Source organism: Hemiscyllium ocellatum, chromosome 7 (genome assembly GCF_020745735.1).
Source record: "Hemiscyllium ocellatum isolate sHemOce1 chromosome 7, sHemOce1.pat.X.cur, whole genome shotgun sequence".
Taxonomy (NCBI): Eukaryota; Metazoa; Chordata; class Chondrichthyes; order Orectolobiformes; family Hemiscylliidae; genus Hemiscyllium; species Hemiscyllium ocellatum.
In genome coordinates this window covers 12,831,681-12,850,773 of record NC_083407.1, presented here as the reverse complement: position 1 = coordinate 12,850,773, position 19,093 = coordinate 12,831,681, and the positions used below count along the sequence as shown (strand labels likewise).

Here is a 19,093-nt window from a genome sequence, read left to right as displayed (position 1 = left end):
CCATTTGACCTAATATCTCCTTAAGTTAATCTGTGACACTTTTTTATTTTTGACTGTGCTCCTGTGAATTCGTGGGGTGAGGGATCATCGCAAAAAGCTAAGTGTAGGTATGGTATATTTTGCTAGATTAAGGATGCTTTTTGAAATGCTAGTTGCTGTTGCACCCGTATGTCTCCCAGTGGCCACTTAAGGTGCATCATAGTGGAAATTGGATTCAATCTGCCAAGGAGATTCTGTTGTTCAAAGATCAAAACAATGTCTACTTGCACACACAGTCTAACACACTTGAATTACTTTTTCTCTCGTTAAGGTTTTTCCTACTCCTTACTACTAGCCAGTGACCCTCACTAAGTGATGTATGAAAGTAGAGTTCCCTTGCTGCAGAATTGACTACAGTCTATCTCTTATCCATAACCTGGCCCATGCAGTTTCCACTAGCCAATAATGTGGGTTCCCACGGTGCTTCTTTCAGGCTTGTTGTCTGCAGGAGATGGTGCACTACCCTGAAAATCTGACCTTGGTACAAATTCAACACTATTTCTTATCACAGTGGTACAGTGACAATTTGTCTGTATTTAATCATTGAATAGAGTCCTCCGAGCTGAGACTTGCAGCCCAGCAATGGCCTCACAGATGCCCATTTCAATCTACCGATCTGCACGAGGGAGGTTAATCTCATCTAACACACTTGAATAACTTTTTTCTCTCGTTAAGGTTTTTCCTGCTGCTTACTACTAGCCAGTGACCCTCACTAAGTGATGTATGATGGTAGGGTTCCCCTGCTGCAGAATTGATTACAGACTATCTTTGTCAAAATCATTGCATGAAGTGTCATCATTTGAGCAACAGTGAAACCATATTTAATGTGAGGAATCATTGTCTTTAGGAGAAATGAGAGTAAACACTGGCTGAGTGGAAGACTGGTGTCATTTCCTTTGCAGCCTTGAAGTGAGAGTAAGCATGGAGTAAGCATCTATTGAATGAGTTTTTGTCGCTTTTTCCATTTGTTGCTTTATGCTTAAAAATGTGTGTGTTGTGCATGTTGCTTTTAAAGCATAAAGCAACATAAGAGAAAAGAAATATCAACTCATTCAATAGAGTCATAGCGATGTACAGCATGGAAACAGATCCTTCGGTCCAACCTGTCCATGCCGACCAGATATCCCAACCCAATCTGGTCCCACCTGCCAGCACCCAGCCCATATCCCTCCAAATCCTTCCTATTCATAAATCCATCCAAATGCCTCTTAAATGTTGCAATTGTACCAACCTGCACCACATCCTCTGGCAGCTCATTTCATACATATACCACCCTCTGCGTGAAAAAGTTGCCCCTTAGGTCTCTTTTATATCTTTCCCCATCACCCTAAACCTATGCCCTCTAGTTCTGGACTCCGTGACCCCAGGGAAAAGACTTTGTCTATTTATCCTATCCATGTCCCTCATTATTTTGTAAACCTCTATAAGGTCACCCCTCAGCCTCCGACACTCCAGGGAAAACAGCCTCTTCCTTTCACTCAAATCCTCCAACTCTGGCAACATCCTTGTAAATCTTTTCTGAACCCTTTCAAGTTTCACAACATCTTTCCGATAGGAAGGAGACTAGAATTGCACACAATATTCCAACAGTGGTCTAACCAATGTCCTGTACAGCTGTAACATGACCTCCCAACTCTTGTACTCAATACTCTGACCAATAAAGGAAAGCATACCAAACGCCACCTTCACTGTCCGATCTACCTGCGACTCCACTTTCAAGGAGCTATGAAACTGCACTCCAAGGTCTCTTTGTTCAGCAACACTCCCTAGGACCTTACCATTAAGTGTATAAGTCCTGCTAAGATTTGCTTTCCCAAAATGCAGCACCTCATGTTTATCTGAATTAAACTCCATTTGCTACTTCTCAGCGCATTGGCCCAACTAGTCAAGATCCTGTTGTAATCTGAGGTAACCCTCTTCGCTGTCCACTACACCTCCAATTTTGGTGTCATCTGCAAACTTAGTAACTATACCTCTTATGCTCGCACCCAAATCGTTTATGTAAATGACAAAAAGTAGAGGTCCCAGCACCGATCCTTGTGGCACTCCACTGGTCGCAGGCCTCCAGTCTGAAAAACAACCCTCCATCACCACCTTCTGTCTTCTACCTTTGAGCCAGTTCTGTATCCAAATGGCTAGTTCTCCCTTTATTCCATGAGATCTAACCTTGCTAATCAGCCTCCCATGGGGAACCTTGTCGAACACCTTACTGAAGTCCATATAGATCACATTTACTGCTCTGCCCTCATCAATCTTCTTTGTTACTTCTTCAAAAAACTCCATCAAGTTTGTGAGACATGATGTCCCACGCACAAAGCCATGTTGACTATCCCTAATCAGTCCTTGCCTTTCCAAATACATGTACATCCTGTCCCTCAGATTCCCTCCAACAACCTGCTCACCACTGAGGTCAGGCTCACCGGTCTATAGTTCCCTGGCTTGTCTTTACCGCCCTTCTTAAACAGTGGCACCACGTTTGCCAACCTCCAGTCGTCCGGTACCTCACCTGTGACTATCGGTGATACTAGTATCTCAGCAAGAGGTCCAGCAATCACTTGTCCAGTTTCCCACAGAGTTCTCGGGTACACCTGATCAGGTCCTGGGGATTTATCCACTTTTAACCGTTTCAAGACATCCAGCACTTCCTCCTCTGTAATCTGGACATTTTGCAAGATGTCACCATCTATTTCCCTACAGTCTATATCTTCCATATTCTTTTACACAGTAAATACTGGTGCAAAATATTCATTTAGTATCTCCCCCATTTCCTGTGGCTCCACACAAAGGCCGCCTTGCTGATCTTTGAGGAGCCCTATTGTCTCCCTAGTTACCCTGTTGTCCTTAATATATTTGTGAAAACCCTTTGGATTCTCCTTAATTCTATTTGCCAATGCTATCTCATGTCCCCTTTTTGCCCTCCTGATTTCCCTCTTAAGTATACTCCTACTGCCTTTATACTCTTCTAAGGATTCACTCGATCTATCCTGTCTATACCTGACATATGCTTCCTCTTTTTCTGAACCAAACCCTCAATTTCTTTTGTCATCCAGCGTTCCCTGTGCTTACCAGCCTTCTCTTTCATCCTGACAGGAATATACTTTCTCTGGATTCTTGTTATCTCATTTCTGAAGGCTTCCCATTATCCAGCCGTCCCTTTACCTGCGAACACATCTGTCTCCAATCAGCTTTCAAAAGTTCTTGCCTAATACTGTCAAAATTGGCCTTTCTCCAATTTAAACTTAAACTTTTTGATCTGGTCTATCTTTTTCCATCACAATTTTAAAACGAATAGCTCGGGCTCCTTGATGGTCCAAAGTGATCCCCTACTGACACCTCAGTCACCAGCCCTGCCTTATTTCCCAAGAGTAGGTCAGGTTTTGCACCTTCTCTCGTAGGTACATCCACATACTGAGAGGCAACATATATCACCTTTGGGAATCTGTTGGTAGGGTGTTTAATGGTTCCATAATTGATGCCTTATCCTTCCTAAGAGGACTACTTTTTAATATGTGAATTAGCTGCCTGTTTAAGTATGACCGAATGAAACTCTGATTTTATTCCAAGTTAGCATGTGCCTTCTTTGTATTTCAAGTAGGGTTGCAGAGTATCCATCAGAAATGGAATCCCATACTGATTATTCTTTATGAAGGGCAGGTGTAATGCTATATCAGGGACAAGCCGTAGAGAACTTTTTAAAAAAATTCACTTGCGGCGTGGGCACCTCAGCATTTTGTTGCTCTTCAGAAGGTGGTGGGGAAGCTGCCCTTTTGAACCACTGCAGTCCACCTGCTGTAGGTAGACCAACAATTCTGTTACGGAATATGAGTGTAGTCTGGAATCTTCCTCATCTGAGAGACTGTGGGCTATATGCCCATTGAATTATTGGTGAGTTGGAGCTGAGGTGAGAATTGCATCATTTTATATCTTGGATCACAAGTTACAACAAAACAGCCAATGCGTTTATAGAATATATGAGGTATTTCAAATAGTTATACAACAGCATGAATCTGGCACATAGTGTAATTGGATTGAAGAAGAGAGAATCCATTGGAACAGCTTTTTTAAATTCTGTAGTCTGAATAGGTATAATGTGGATATAAAATGTCTTATAAACCACTGACATATAAGATGTCTATAAGAATGTTGGCAGGGTTGGAGGGTTTGAGCTATAGAGGGAAGCTGAATAGGCTGGGGCTTGTATTCCTGATGAAGGGCTTTTGCCAGAAACATCGATTTTACTGCTCCTCGGATGCTGCCTGAACTGCTGTGCTCTTCCGGCACCACTAATCCAGAATCTGGTTTCCAGCATCTGCAGTCATTGTTTTTACCTATTTTTTCTGGAGCAATAGAGACTGAGGTTTGACCTTCTAGAATCGTGTAAATCATGAAGGTCGTGCATAGAGTGAATAGTCAAGGTCGTTTCCCTGGGGTATGGGGGTCCAAAACTAGAAGGCATAGGTTTAAGGTCAGAGGGGAAAGATTTAAAAGGGACCTAAGAGGCAAATTTTTAACAGGCAGAAAACCTTTGGTTTGATTTATTGAAGTCATGTACCTAATTACAGTGAAATGTTTTGTTTTGTGAGCAGTTCAGGCAGATCATAAGGTGCTTAGACAGAGTGAGGCATGTAGGTTACACTGCACAGGAGGTGCACAAAGTATGATCAACATTATTTGAAGTTAGAGAGTCCATTCATCAGTCTGATAATGACAGAGAAGAAGCTGTTCTTGAACTTGTGTGTGTTATGCCTGATGGAAGAGGTTGTAGGAGAGCATTACCAGTGTGGGAGGGGTCTTTGATGTTGGCAGCCTTTCCATAGCTGAGCAGTTGCTGTACCAAGCTATTATGCACCCGAATAGAGTGCAATCTGTGGTGCATCTTTAGAAGTTGGTGAAAGTCCTTATGGACATGCCAAATTTCCTAAGCCGCCTGAGGTAAAAGAGGCATTGTTGTGCCTCCTTGACCATCGTATCTACATGGGAAGTCTAGGACAGGCTGTCGCTTATTATCAATCCTGGGAACTTGACACTCTCAACCCATCAGCTCTGTTGATGTAGATGGGGGCATGTCCTCCTTTCTGCCTGAAGTCAATGATCAGTTCTTTTGTTTTGCTGACACAGAGAGAGTGGTTGTTATCATTGCACCAAGTCACCAAGCCCTCTATTTCCTTTATGTATTTGACTCATCATTGTTTGATGTCAGATCCTACCACGATTGTCATCAGCAAACTTGCAGATGGTATTCATTCGGAATTTGGCTACACGGTCACGGATGTACAGGGAATACAGTAGGGGGCTCAGAACGCATCCTTGGAGAGCTCCGGTTTTGAGGGTTATCATAGAGGAGGTACAGTTTTCTATCTTTACTAATCACGATCTATGGATCTTGAAGCTCAGGATCCAGTTGCAGAGGGTGAAGCTGAGACCTAGACCTCAGAGTTTTGAGATTAGTCTGGAGATCTTTATGGCATTGAAGGTGGAGCTGTGGTCCATGAGTAGGAGTCTGACGTAGGTGTCTTTTTTTGTTCTGATGTTCTAGGAATGAGTGCAGGGCTAGGGAAATGGCATCTACTGTGGACCTGTTTCATTGGTAGGCAAATTACTGGGGATTGAGGCAGACTGAGAGGCTGGAGTTGATGTGGGCCATGACTAGCATCTCGAAGTACTTCATGATTAGGGACATCAGAGCCACTGAGCAGTAGTCATTAAGGCATGTTGCATGTGCTTTCTTTGGTGGTACAATTATGAAATGAGCTGACAGAGGAAGTGGTGGAAGCAGGTACAATTACAACATTTAAAAGGCATCTGGATTGGTATATGAATAGGAAGGATTTAGTGGATGTGTGCAAATGAAACTAGATTAATCTGGGAAATCTGGGCGACGTGAACAAGTTGAGCCAAAAGTTCTGTTTCCATGCTGTATGTCTCTATGACTCTAAAACACTTGTACATTGGTCAGGACGATGCAAATAGTTCCATCTGCATTAATCCAAATCTCTGGTCTATTTGAAGCAGAAAAGGATTTGTTTTCTTTGGCTGTACTTGCTGTACCAAACAGTGGGGTATACACTAAATGACAATTGATATATCACTGAAGTGTCATTGTATATTGATCATCATTATTTAGTCTAATGCCTGAATATCATTGTTTGCTGGGGATGGCATACATTTCAAGGCATGACTATCCACTGCAGCCAAATTTCAACCTCTTCCTCCTCTCGCCCCCTTCAACTAGCCAGTTGTTATTCAGATCCTGTTGGAAATGTATCCATCTCCAGCATACTTTGAGACAGGATGCCAACCTGCAAAGATACTGTGGACAAAATTATCTGAAGTCTGATCGGGTCTCAGGTAGAAACAAGGCTGGCACGGGTAACAGGGATGGCATATGTGTGGAACAGAACCAGGATGAGGTAAGAAGGAATGAAGGGAGCACAGGAAATTAAATAGAGAGAAATGGGGATACGAATAGGAAAATTTATGCATCATCGTTGTTTGAGAGCAGGAGGAGAAATTGTTGGCTTGTACTGGGTGCCAAGTTGAATTGTCTTTTGCAATACAAGATGTGGGATGACTTGATTAGATTACTTAGTGTGGAAACAGGCCCTTCGGCCCAACAAGTCCACACCAACCCTCCGAAGAGCAACCCACCCAGACTCATTCCCCTATATTTACCCCTTCACCTAACACTACAGGCAATTTAGCATGGCCAATTCACCTAACCTGCACATCTTTGCTGTGGGAGGAAACTGGAGCACCCGGAGGAAACCCACGCAGACACGGGGAGAATGTGCAAGCTCCACACAGACAGTTGCCCGAGGCAGGAATTAAACGCGGGTCCCTGGGGCTGTGAGGCAGCAGTGCTAACCACTGTGCCACCATGCCGCCCTTTTGAGTGGAGTAAAAAAGAGGAATGTCAGCTGGAACTGGGTTAAGAAAAGGAGATAAATGGTATTTTGAATGGCATTGAAAAATGGTAAAAGAGAATTGGATTGATTGAATGGGGAAGATAAGGAAGTGTGCAGAAACTGAGGTCATGGGAGGGGATGAAGGAGAATTAGATGAGGTGCAATAGCTTTGGTAAAAGGGAGAAAGTAGAATGGCTTGGTGAATCATAGAGGAGGATAAGATTGGAATTGGAAACCAAAGTCACGTTCGACCGAGTGTGACATTAAGGAGCCCTAGCCAAACTCGAATCACTTGGTATTAGGGGGCGACCCATCTGCTGTTGGATTCATACCTGGCACATAGGAAGATGGTTGTGTTAGCTGGAGGTCAGTCATCTCAGCTCTGGAACATCTCTGCAGAAATTCATCAGGGTAGTGTCCTAAGCCCAACCATCTTCAGCTGCTTCATCAATGACATTTCCTCCACCATAAGGTCAGAAGTGGAAGTGTCCCCGATGATTGAACCATTCGTGACTCCTCAGATACTGAAACAGTCTATGCTCAAACAAATGCATCAAAATCTGGATAATTGTCAGGCGATAGTGTCAAGATTAGAGTGGTGCTGGAAATGCACAGCAGGTCAGGCAGCATCCGAGGAGCAGGAAAATCGACGTTTCAGGCAGGAGCCTGACCTGTGCATTTCCAGCACCACTCTAATCTCCAGCATCTGCAACCCTCATTTTTGCCTAATTGTCTGGCAATGACCATCTCCAGCAAGATGTGATCTAATCACCACCCTTCGATATTTAGTGGTGCTACCATCACTGAATGCCCCATAACTCCTTGGAGTTACCACTGACCAGAAACTCAACTGGACTCACCGCAGAAAGATAATGGCTAAAAGAGTAAGTCAGAGGCTAAGAATACTAGAGTGATTAAGATTAGATTAGATTACTTACAGTGTGGAAACAGGCCCTTCAGCCCAACAAGTCCACACCGACCCGCCGAAGCGCAACCCACCCAGACCCCTACATTTACCCCTTAACTCAACTCCAGACTCCCAAAGCCTGTCCTTCACCTACAAGGCACAAGCAAGGAGTATGATGGAATATTCCTGGATGGTTGCAGCTCCAACAACGCTCAAGAAGCTTGGCACCATCAAAGACAAAGTGGCCTCCTTGATTGGCACCACAGTCACAAGTGTCCACTTCCCCCACCACCGATACTCTGCAGCAACAGTGTGTACTGCAGAAATTCACCAGAGATCCTTAGACAGCACGTTCAAAATCCACAGTCACTTCTATCTAGAAGGACAAGGGCAGCAGAAACGTGGGAACACTGGGGAACCTGCAAGTTCCCCTCCAGGCCACTCAGCATCCTGACATGGAAGTATATTGGCATTCTTCATTGTCACTGGATCAGAATTCTGGAATTCCCTCTCTGAGGGCAATGTCGGTCCACCCACCTAATCGAAGAAGCAGCTCATCACCACCACCTCCAGGGCAACTAAGGATGGGCAATAAATGCTGGCATTCCAGCGATGGCCACATGCCACCAGTGATTTTCTTTTTAAAAAGTGGCTTGTGGTAAATCTTGAAGAAGCAATTGCCTTAGCTGGGCTTAAACTTACTCCAGAAAATACTGAATGGCATGAGCCCATCTTGATATTTCTGGCTGTCCTCAACAAAATACTTTTCAAGTGATTTCCATAATAATGAAAATGCTTAAAATGATCCCAAAGGTACCATTTCGGAATACAAATTGAGCATTTCCTAATGGATTACCTCCTTGAAGCACATTAGAGTTACATTTCAAATTTGAAACCTTCTAACATGTTGACTTTTCTTTTGTTTTCATCAACTCATGCTTATTTTTTTCTTTCAAAGTGAAGACATATTTGGTTGGTATATATTTTATATGTATATATGATTTTAAGTAATTTGAGCATTACTGATAAAAGGCGCATTTTGTCAATTTGTTATCTTGCACTCATCCGGATAATTCAAGAATACCAATACAAGGGCAGAAATGGCATTTATACTACCTGAGAGGAAAATGCTGTTTGGCAAGCGGTCTGTTGTAGATTGATTGCCATAGTGAATGCAGAAATTAATGATTAGCACTTAACTGCCAAGCATTGTTTAAATTTTAAACCAGGCAGATTTATTGTTCTGAGTTGAGTTGAAACTGGCACAGTGCATTTCGTCATTAATCGGAACAATCTCCATGGCAATACCGCTACCAAACTGAACCCACTTACACCAATCGACACTCTCCCCTTATACAATACAAATGTTGGATTCCTATTGAATTGATATTAATGCGGATTGTTCTGATACATTCAAGGCAACAAGTTTCTCCAAAATATCTTTTTTTTTGAGCAGTACTCAACTTCTGTACAACCAAGCAATAGGGCAAAGAACAGTGCAGCACAAGAACAGGCCTTTTGGTCCACTGTCTGTACCAGCCATGATGCTATTCTAAACTAATCGCATCTGCCTGCACATTGTCTGTATCCCTCTCTTCTCTGCCTGTTCATTATTTCTGTCTCTATGCCTCTTAAACATGCCTTTCATATCTGCTTCTGCCACCTCCCCCAGCAGTCTGTTCCAGGCACCTATTACAGTCTGTCTAAAAAAAAAGACTTTACTTGCTCATCTTTAAACTTTCCCTCTCTCACTGTCCTCCTGACTATCCACCTTATCCATGCCCCTCATAATTTTATGTACTTCTACCAAATCAACCCTCAGCCTCTCACGCTTTCACAAAGACACTCCAAGTTGTCTAGACTATACTTGTAGCTAATGCATTTCAATCCAGGCAAAATCCTGGTAAACCTCCTCTGCACCCTCTACATCCTTCGTATAGTGTAATGAGCAGAACTGAGCGCAGTACTTCAAGTGTGTCCTGACCAAAGTCTTACACAAGTGCAGTGTATGATATGCCAGCTTTTATATTCAATGCCCTAACCAATGAAGGCAAGCATGTTTGTGCCGCCTTTGCCACCTTATCCAATTAGGAGAAAGTGAGGACTGCAGATGCTGGAGATCAGAGTTGAAGAATGTGTTGCTGGAAAAGCACAGCAGGTCAGGCAGCATCCAAGGAGCAGGAGAATCGACGTTTCGGGCATAAGCCCTTCTTCAGGAATGAGGAGAGTGTGCCAGGCAGGCTAAGATAAAAAGTAGGGTGAAAGGACTTGGGGGAGGGGCGGTGGAAATGTGATAGGTGGAAGGAGGTTAAGGTGAGGGTGATAGGCCGGAGAGGGGGTGGGGTCGGAGAGGTCAGGAAGAAGATTGCAGATCAAGAAAGCGGTGCTGAGTCCGAGGGTTGGGACTGAGATAAAGTGGGGGGAGGGGAAATGAGGAAGCTGGAGAAATCTGCATTCATCCCTTGTGGTTGGAGGGTTCCTAGCTGGAAGATGAGGTGCTCTTCCTCCAGGCGTCGTGTTGCCATAGTCTGGCGATGGAGGAGGCCAAGGACCTGCATGTCCTTGGCGGAGTGGGAGGGGGAGTTGAAGTGTTCAGCCACGGGGCGGTTGGGTTGGTCGGTGCGGGTGTCCCAGAGGTGTTCTCTGAAACGTTCCGCAAGTAGGTGGCCTGTCTCCCCAATATAGAGGAGACAGGCCGCAATCTTCTTCCCGACTTCTCCGGCCTATCGCCTTCACCTTAACATCCTTCCACCTATCGCATTCCCAATGCCCCTCCCCCAAGTCCCTCTTCCCTACCTTTTATCTTAGCCTGCTTGGCACACCTTCCTCATTCCTGAAGAAGGGCTAATGCCCGAAACGTCGATTCTCCAGCTCTTTGGATGCTGCCTGACCTGCTGCGCTTTTCCAGCAACACATTTTTCACCTTATCCAATTGCGTTGCCACTTTCAGGGAGCTATGCACTAGAACCCCAGGATTCCACTGTATAGCAATGTCCCTAATAGACTGACCTTTACAGCATTCTATCCTCTTGCATTTGACCTCCCAAAATGCATCATCTTACATTTGTCAGGATAAATCTCCATCTGGTGTTTCTCCATCCATATTTCCAGCAGATCTATGTCCTGCTGTATCCATTGATAGTTTTACACACTATCGATAACTCCACTAATTTTCATGTCATCGTCAAACTTACTAATCTGACCACAGAAATTTTCATCCAAATCATAGGTATTACAAACACAGTCGTCCCAGCACTGATCCTTGCGGAGCACCACTGGTCGCAGTCAGAAAAAAAACATCTCCACAACTTCTCTCTGTCTTCTGCGACCAAGCTAACATTGTATCCAACTTGCCAACTCACCACGAATTCCATGTGATTTGATCTTCTGGACCATCCTACCACGAGGACTTTGTCAAATGCTTTTGTAAAGTCCATTTACACACCATACACTGCCCTATCCTTATCAACCATCTTTGTCATTTTGTCAAAAAACTCAATCAAGTTTCTGAAACAAGATCTCCCCTGCATAAAACCATGCTGAGCCACCCCAAGAGGTCTAGTCTTCTCCAATGTAAGTAAATCCTGTACCTAAAATCTTCTCCAATAATTTCTCTACCGCTGATGTAAGGCTCACTGGCCTATAATTACCTGGATTATCCATGTTGCCTTTCTTTAACAAAGGAACAGCATTAGCTATTCTCCAATCTTCTGGGGTCTCGCCTATAGCAAGAGGATACAAAGATCTCTGTCACAGCCTCAGTAATCTCCTACCTTGCCTCCTTCGGCATCCTGGGATACATGTCGTCAGGCTCTGGGGAGTTATCTAACTTAATATTTTTCAAGATATCCGACACCACCACCATCTTAATATTGACATGTCTTAAAGTATGAACAAGCCACTCTCTCAATTTACTATCATCCATGTCCTCCTCCTTGGTGAATGATCTTAAATTCCTCTTAAAAACCCAATTTAACTGTTTGGGGACAGTGTTGAAGTCGATTAGATATGACTGACTTGGCATAAATTAACTTTTGCATGGTGCCTTGTACCAAACATAAAGGATTATTTTCCCCTACACCATCCATTTCCCATCTGAATATCTAACAGCTCACTATTGCTTCTGGGCTTCAAACGAGAGTCGCATTACTTTGAGCGTATAAATCAGTCTCAGTCACCTACTGGGTTCCATTTAAGGGCAAGTTTGAAGGAGACAAGCAAATCATAGCTCACATCTAGACTTTGTCCAGCTTTGGATTTAATGTCCCAATACATAAGTAACAAAAATGTTAACATGCAATATAAGCAAGTAAATAGAAACACAAATAAAATGTTATTTATTGCAAGTGGAGTAGAGTCTATAAGTAAGGAGGTCTTGCTGAAATTGTATGCTGTATTGGTATTTGGATACAGGGATGATGTTTTCCTTTATGGGGAAAATCTAATACATACTTCCTAGGGCTTCGTTTAAAAATGAGGATTTATTTAACACTGAGGTAAAGACGAGTTTCTTTCCTGAGAGGTTTGTTAATCTTTGTTAATTTCCACCCTAGAGAGCAACGGATGCTTGATCATTGAATATATTCTAGGCTGCGTTAGATCAATCTTTGGTCGACAAGTGAGTGAAGGATTATAGAGGGCAGGTGGGAAAGTGGAGTTGAGGCCACAGTGAGATAATTCGCAATCTTATTGTATGCCAGACCAGGTAAGCAGCTGAGTGGTCCACTGCCACTCCTAATGATATAGCATCAGTTAATAAGCGCTGAGCTAAAATGCCGGAAATGGCTTCAGCCATCTGGGTTAGGCTGAATCTTAGATGCTGCATTTGTTTGAGGTCACAGAGGTACTCTGGGAAGCATTCAAATATACTGTAATATTGCAGTAGAGAGAACATATCTGACAATGGTCTCGCGTGCCATAACAACAGCCTTTTTTAAAAGAAAATCTGAATTATTTAACCATGAATGGGTGGGTGGGGGTACATGAGAAGAAACCAACCAATCTTCTGTTAAATGGAAAAGTCAACCCTGAGCACTCTTTCAACCTGATTGTACATTATGAGGCTGAGGTGCAAACTAGTAAAAAGTTAATTACTGCAGTCAGGCAGCTCCTATCTCCGATTGGGGTGGACTTGCAAGTGGTGCAGCAAAGAAACAAATGTATAAATTGTTCAGGGGTGATAATCATATTTTGCTACAGAGCATAAGTCGACTATAGTTTGCATTTATCTGACACCTTTACCATAATAAAATGTCCCAATGCACTTCTCAGGAGCCTTATAAAATAAGAAAAGGACCTCCATACCTACACTTGGCTCTTTGTGATGCTGCCTTCTGCCACTAATTCAAGGTGATGGCAAAACCACACACAATGGCATCTATATTTGTTTGTCGACTGATCAGAGGAAGCCTTGTTGCCTGTCCTTAGCACTGTGAAGATCTTCTGTGTAAGCAGGATGAAGGCTACATCCCGATTAATTCTGCTAATACCACACACAAAGCTGGAGACTGGAACCAATCTATTCTCAATGTCACATGGGAATTATTTCATGCATAACATGTTAGAATAAGTAGTTCCCATGCGTATAATGCACTTGAAGAGATCTGATCACAATGTCTTTGCAAAAACAAATATGGCATTATGCTTAGTCCTTTGTTATGCCACTGGCCTGGATAGATGTAAAGAAAGCTACATTTTGTTTTTTTTCTCTCTCTTGCTCTTTCTTCAAACCTTCCAGATCAAGCTTTCAATTGTGCCCAGGGTGATTTATGAACTGCTCTTTCATTTTTTTTTGTTCTAGGGTGCCCTCACTGTAAGAATACTATCCCACATTTCACAACAGCCGCTGACCATTTTAAAGAAGAACGAAAGGTAATTTTATGGTTTAAGGGATTGGTCCCATCTCTTAAACGTGGTGTAGAACAATTCACCTTTGAATTTGCACGCACTTGTGTAAGATACTCTTTCCCCACAACCCCTCCATCAATGGTTAAATGGACCAAATATGTAACTTGATACAAATGAACACCGAGCTCTGGCGTTTTCCCACGTTGTAAAGCTGATTTTGATGGGGATGACAGTGAGTGCACACCACAGTCGCTGTTTGTGACTCTTGATGTACAAGAGTGAAAGGCATATTTGCAGAAACATAGAAAATAGGAGCAAGAGTAGACCAGTCAGCCCCACGAGGCTGCTCCACCACTCAATATTATCATGGCTGATGACCCAACACAGTGCCCTGTTCCTGCTTTCTCCCCATACCCTTTAATATTCTTGCTCCCAATATCTATACAAGCTGGAAAAAGTGTATCAGATGAGGCCAGGGCAGTGAACTCTCACCACTTTTATCTGGACAGAAGTTGTAATATTATAACACCAAAGTGAGGGGGAGTGGGACTAATCGGGTTACAGTTTGAAGAACCACAGCCAAGGTTTAGGACTGAATAACCTCTGTTTACTCTTAAACAATTTTTGGTCATTTGGCTAGAAGAATTCCCTGTGGGCTGCCTATATCCTGAGGAATGGAACCACCTGCAGTGAGGACCGATGTATTCAGCACAAGCCTCCTCAATCCTCCTTTGTCTCAGATGGGATGAAACCACCCTCATCCTGTTGGAACTTTCACCAAAGAGTCAGTTTTAGCAATTGATTGTTGTGTAGTAATTCGCAATTCTGACTTGTGTGTGGCTGCGATTTTTTTTTTTACACATTTTTATGATTCTGCAAAGTTAAAGGGAGTTAACTTGGCAGTTAGTTTGAGAGTACTTGTGTCTGCCACCAAGCTAAGTATAAAAACTACCCTGCCGAGTAAAGAGGCTGTCAGCACAGCCAGAAACTTGCTTTCCCTTCTCTTCCATTTTATTTCCTTTTCCTCACCCCCTCACTGTCACACTATTTTCTTCCAGCTTGGAGATTGGAATATGAGAAAGTACACTGGGCATCCAACATGATGCCCCCACCTTCCGCTATAAAAGGAGTTTGTGCTCATGATGTCCTATAAAGCAAACTCCTGATCCTCAGTACAAGGGGAGCTCACAATCCAACTTTTGCCCATATGCAGAGAAGGCATCCCAAATGAACTCTTCACTATGATCACTCCTTACCTATGTCTTAATGCCCTCGTGGATACACCATTCAGTTCTGCAATCAGAAAGGGCATCCAGGTTTCTCTCTGCTTTTCCCATGTTCCATGACCTTTCCACCATAGGAAATGATATATAAATCCTCCCTCATAATAGAACAACAGCAACTGGAGCAGGAGAAGGCCATTTGGGTTTGCAAGCCCAATGTGATCAACCATTCAGTATGATCATGGCTGATCATGATCCAATCCACGTAATTGTTGGCTGTGGCTGTGTGGGTTGCACCCTTGCCTTGCACTTATGGATTCAAGACTTACCCCAGGTATCTGGGCACACGACTCGTGTTTGTACTGAGGGAGTACTGAACAGTGAGAGGTGCCTCCTGGTAGATTTCTGCTCTCCGGTGGACGTAAAAGGTTCCCTGGCACTAATTCAGGAAAAGTAGTGGAGTTTTTGCAGTGTCCTGGCCAATATTCATCCCTCAATCCATATCACTAAAAGATCTAGCTAATAGTTATTTCAGTTTGTGCACCAATATGCTGCTGCATTTTCCTAAATTATGAATGCGACTGCACTTCAAAACATGAGTCATTGGCCTGAAGTTATGAAAATTGCTATATAACTGCAAATATTTTCTTCCAGTATAAATTAAGTACTGGTGACAGGAGGTCATTCAGCCCAATTACAACCTATCGTTTGAAACAAACTTCAGTTTCCCAACCCTCTCATCAGTTAGAAACTCTTTCAGTTCCTGCAACCATGCTCCCATCCTTTTCCCTCTTTGCATCCATCTTTTAATGTATTTGGTTGTTGTATTCATTCCACTAAACTTTTTGCCTTTTCCCTACGCATATTTTAGGATATGTTTTTGCTGCTTACATTCCTTCTGATTAATTTGGCATCTGTTTTGGCTGCATGTTTGTTGATTCAGATTTGTATGTGTCCAGTAACACGTTCAGCATTATCTCTTTAATTTCCCAATTATCCACTGACTGGCTGGTGTTTCTCAACCATGAATGTGTTAAGACATATTGCTTTATATCTTTAAAGTTAGCTGTTCAGAATTAAGAATCTGAATATTGATCTTCAGTCATTCACAATCCCAGGTAATATCGAACTTGCAACAAAAACAGCAGTTGCTAGAAATACACAGCAGGTTGAGCAGCATCTGTGGAGAGAAAGCAAAGCTAACAATTTGGGTCCAGTGACTCTTCTTCAGAACTCTTTGTTCGAAAGTAGGTTCACTGGTCTCAAAATGTTAACGCTGCTTTCTCTCTACAGACACTGCTAAACCTGCTGAGATTTTCTGGCAATTTCTGTTTTTGTTTCTGACATCTGCAGTTCTCTGGTTATTTTTGTTCATGCTGAACTTCAGTTACTCTGTGGTCTGTCCAACAGGACAATCACAGCCTCCATGCTGTGTTTAATACAGGCTGCTTAGTGTTGTCAAACCTAGACATGGACTGAGGTTTAATTGATGCACTCATTTGGTCATGTTATTTACTAGCTCAAATTGCAAAGTACTTTGACCTTAGCAATTTATATTTGATTAAAACAAAAACAGAAAATGGTGTAGAAACTCAGTAGGTCGCACAGCATTGGTAGAGAGAAACACAGTCAACATTTCTATTCCAGTGACCCTGCATTGTTCGAATTCTCTTCTATTAATTAGTACATTTCTTTCAATGGCTAACTCACATGAGGTACAGCCCACTTCTTCTGATAGATGTTCTAAGTCTGTATGATAGCTCCTATTTTATCTTGATTGCCAGTCGTATTTTGTGCCTAGTGGAAGAGGAGGGAAGAATAGTGACCTGCTTCATTATGCTCCCGCGGTGGGTACTGTGAAGCCATTCTCTATCCACTTGATATGAATTAGGAGCAGAAGTAGGCCATTCAGCCCCTTTGTTTTTTCTCAGTAAGACAATAGCCTCAACTCCACATTTCCTGATAATCTTTGACTCACTCATTAGTCAAGAATGTATCTACCTTCACCTTAAAAGAATTCCAATAACACTGCCTCCACTGCTGTTTGGGGAATAAAGTTCAAAGACATGTGATCCTTTGAGAGAAAAATATTCCTCCCCGTAACCATCTCAAATGGACAGCCTCTTATTTTCAAACTGTTTTCACTTGTTGCAGGCTCTTTTGTTTTTCTCCCCCAAGGGAAAATGTCCCAGTATCCAGCCTGTCAGGACCCTTAGAATCTTTTGTTTCAATACAATTGTTTCTCATTATTCTAAACTCCAATGGATACAGGTCCAGACTGTCTGACCTCTCCTAATATGACCCTTGCCGACCAAGGTATGTCAGATCCTTCTCTGAACTATTCGAATACATTTACAACCTTCCTTAAATCAGGAGATCAAAACTGTACAAAGTACTCCTCACCAACACACTATGCAACTGGGGCAAAATATCCTTCCTTTTATATTTAATTCCCCTATAATAAATGACAACATTCCATTTTCTTTCTTGAGTACTTGCTGAACCTGTGTGCTAACTTCTTGTGACTTATATAACAGCGCACTCAGATTCATTTGTACCTCAGAGTTCTACAATTGCCACTTGTTTATTCTTGCCAAAGTGGATAAGTTCACATTTTACCACATCACACTCTATCTGCCAAACATTTACCCATTCATGTAACTTCCTTCCATGTTGGTAACCCATGAGTCTTAAGATGTGCAAATGTCTCCCCCTCACCTACCCTGATGATCTCGGTGAGATCATAAGCTCTGTTGGAAAAATGGTGGAAAAGTAGGACGGTTGGGAGCTCGTTGCTGGTTAGCTCATTTACTATGCACAGGGCTAATGATTCTATTGCACCACCCCACATCATCAATTGCAGAACGTAGAACATAGGAACAAGAATGGACTGTGTAGCCAGGTGATCTTATTCCACCATTTGACAGGATCGTTCTTGGGCTCATCTTAACACCATTTTCGGAACTTGATTCTGTAATTGTTAATACGACAAAAAAATCTGAGCAATCCCAGCTTTTCAGTTACCACCTAGTCACAGCAGTTTGGGCATGTTTGGGAGAGCTGTGGAAGGCTAAATAGAGCTCTGGACTTCTACTGTTTGTGTGGAGATGTTCTTCCTGATTTCATCCATGAGAAACCTGGCTCCGATTTTACGGTTCTGCCTCCTTGTTCAGAACGTACCCTACCCCATCTAGACCAAATAGTTCTTCATTTAGAGCCCGTTTCAAATCCTGTAATCCTCTTCGACACCTCACTGAGATCACCCCTTGATCTTCCATACTGCATGGATTGTAAGCTGAGTCTATGTGACTTGACCTCATAATGTAACCCTTTTAGCAAATATCAACTCCCTCAGTGGGTTACAGAACTTGCAATTTTAAGAAGCTAAATCTAGGATCACCTAAATAGAAAATGATTTGGTGTGTCAGAGATGTGCTGTTGACCTACGCTGCTTCGTAACCTTGCATTGCACAGTATGTATTGATCAGCAACTTGTGTTAATGGAACAAAACAATGCCGATCCCTGCACATCTTGCAAACAGTGCCAAAAATCAATATACTTTATGCTGCTTTGTTCACTTTTCCTATTTTTCCCCAAATGACTGTCAATAACAATTCCATTAGGTCCATTTCGCTTTGCCAACAAACCAGTTATGTGAATAGGATCTTGCACTAATAAAGGATCCACGTCATTTCAATCTGGCTAGAATGCACTGTCAGGCTCCGTTGATCTCTCTGCTAACCAAGGCAGTGAATAGCCGAATATAAATGTTTCAGGGTGTCCCCACTTCCTGACCTGTGCTGAATTAGTTGATCTCAAATTAGATGTAGTCAGGGCAATGCAGTTGTCATCTGTGCCCGTAGGTCTTGAGAGGTTTCCTACCTCAGCGCGATTGTATCGACTACCTCCACGCACCTGCTGTAATTGAACCCAACCATTTCTAACCTGTCTGATCTTCAATCAAGCATCTAACCATTTAGCCAATGCCCTACCCCACCCAACCCCTCACACCTTCCCAATTTTATAGTTCTATTCCTTTTTCATCCCATCTCATTGCTGACTCCGTCCTCTCCAGCCCGAAATTGCTTCAGTGCTTTTCCCATGGTTTTCTTTTCCAGAATATTTTGTTGCTGCCCTCCTGCTCTGTAAATGCACATCGCTATCAATTTAA

General features: G+C 42.8%; 1 protein-coding gene across 1 annotated transcript in view; it reads left to right on the top strand.

Moving 5' to 3' along the window:
* pdia5 (protein disulfide isomerase family A, member 5) overlaps positions 1-19,093 on the top strand; it is a 118,459-nt gene that overhangs the window by 87,056 nt on the left and 12,310 nt on the right. The window contains exon 15 of the mRNA XM_060827807.1: positions 13,652-13,722. Within this exon, the coding sequence (XP_060683790.1) occupies positions 13,652-13,722 (71 nt within the window). The remainder of the gene's footprint in view (positions 1-13,651; positions 13,723-19,093) is intronic.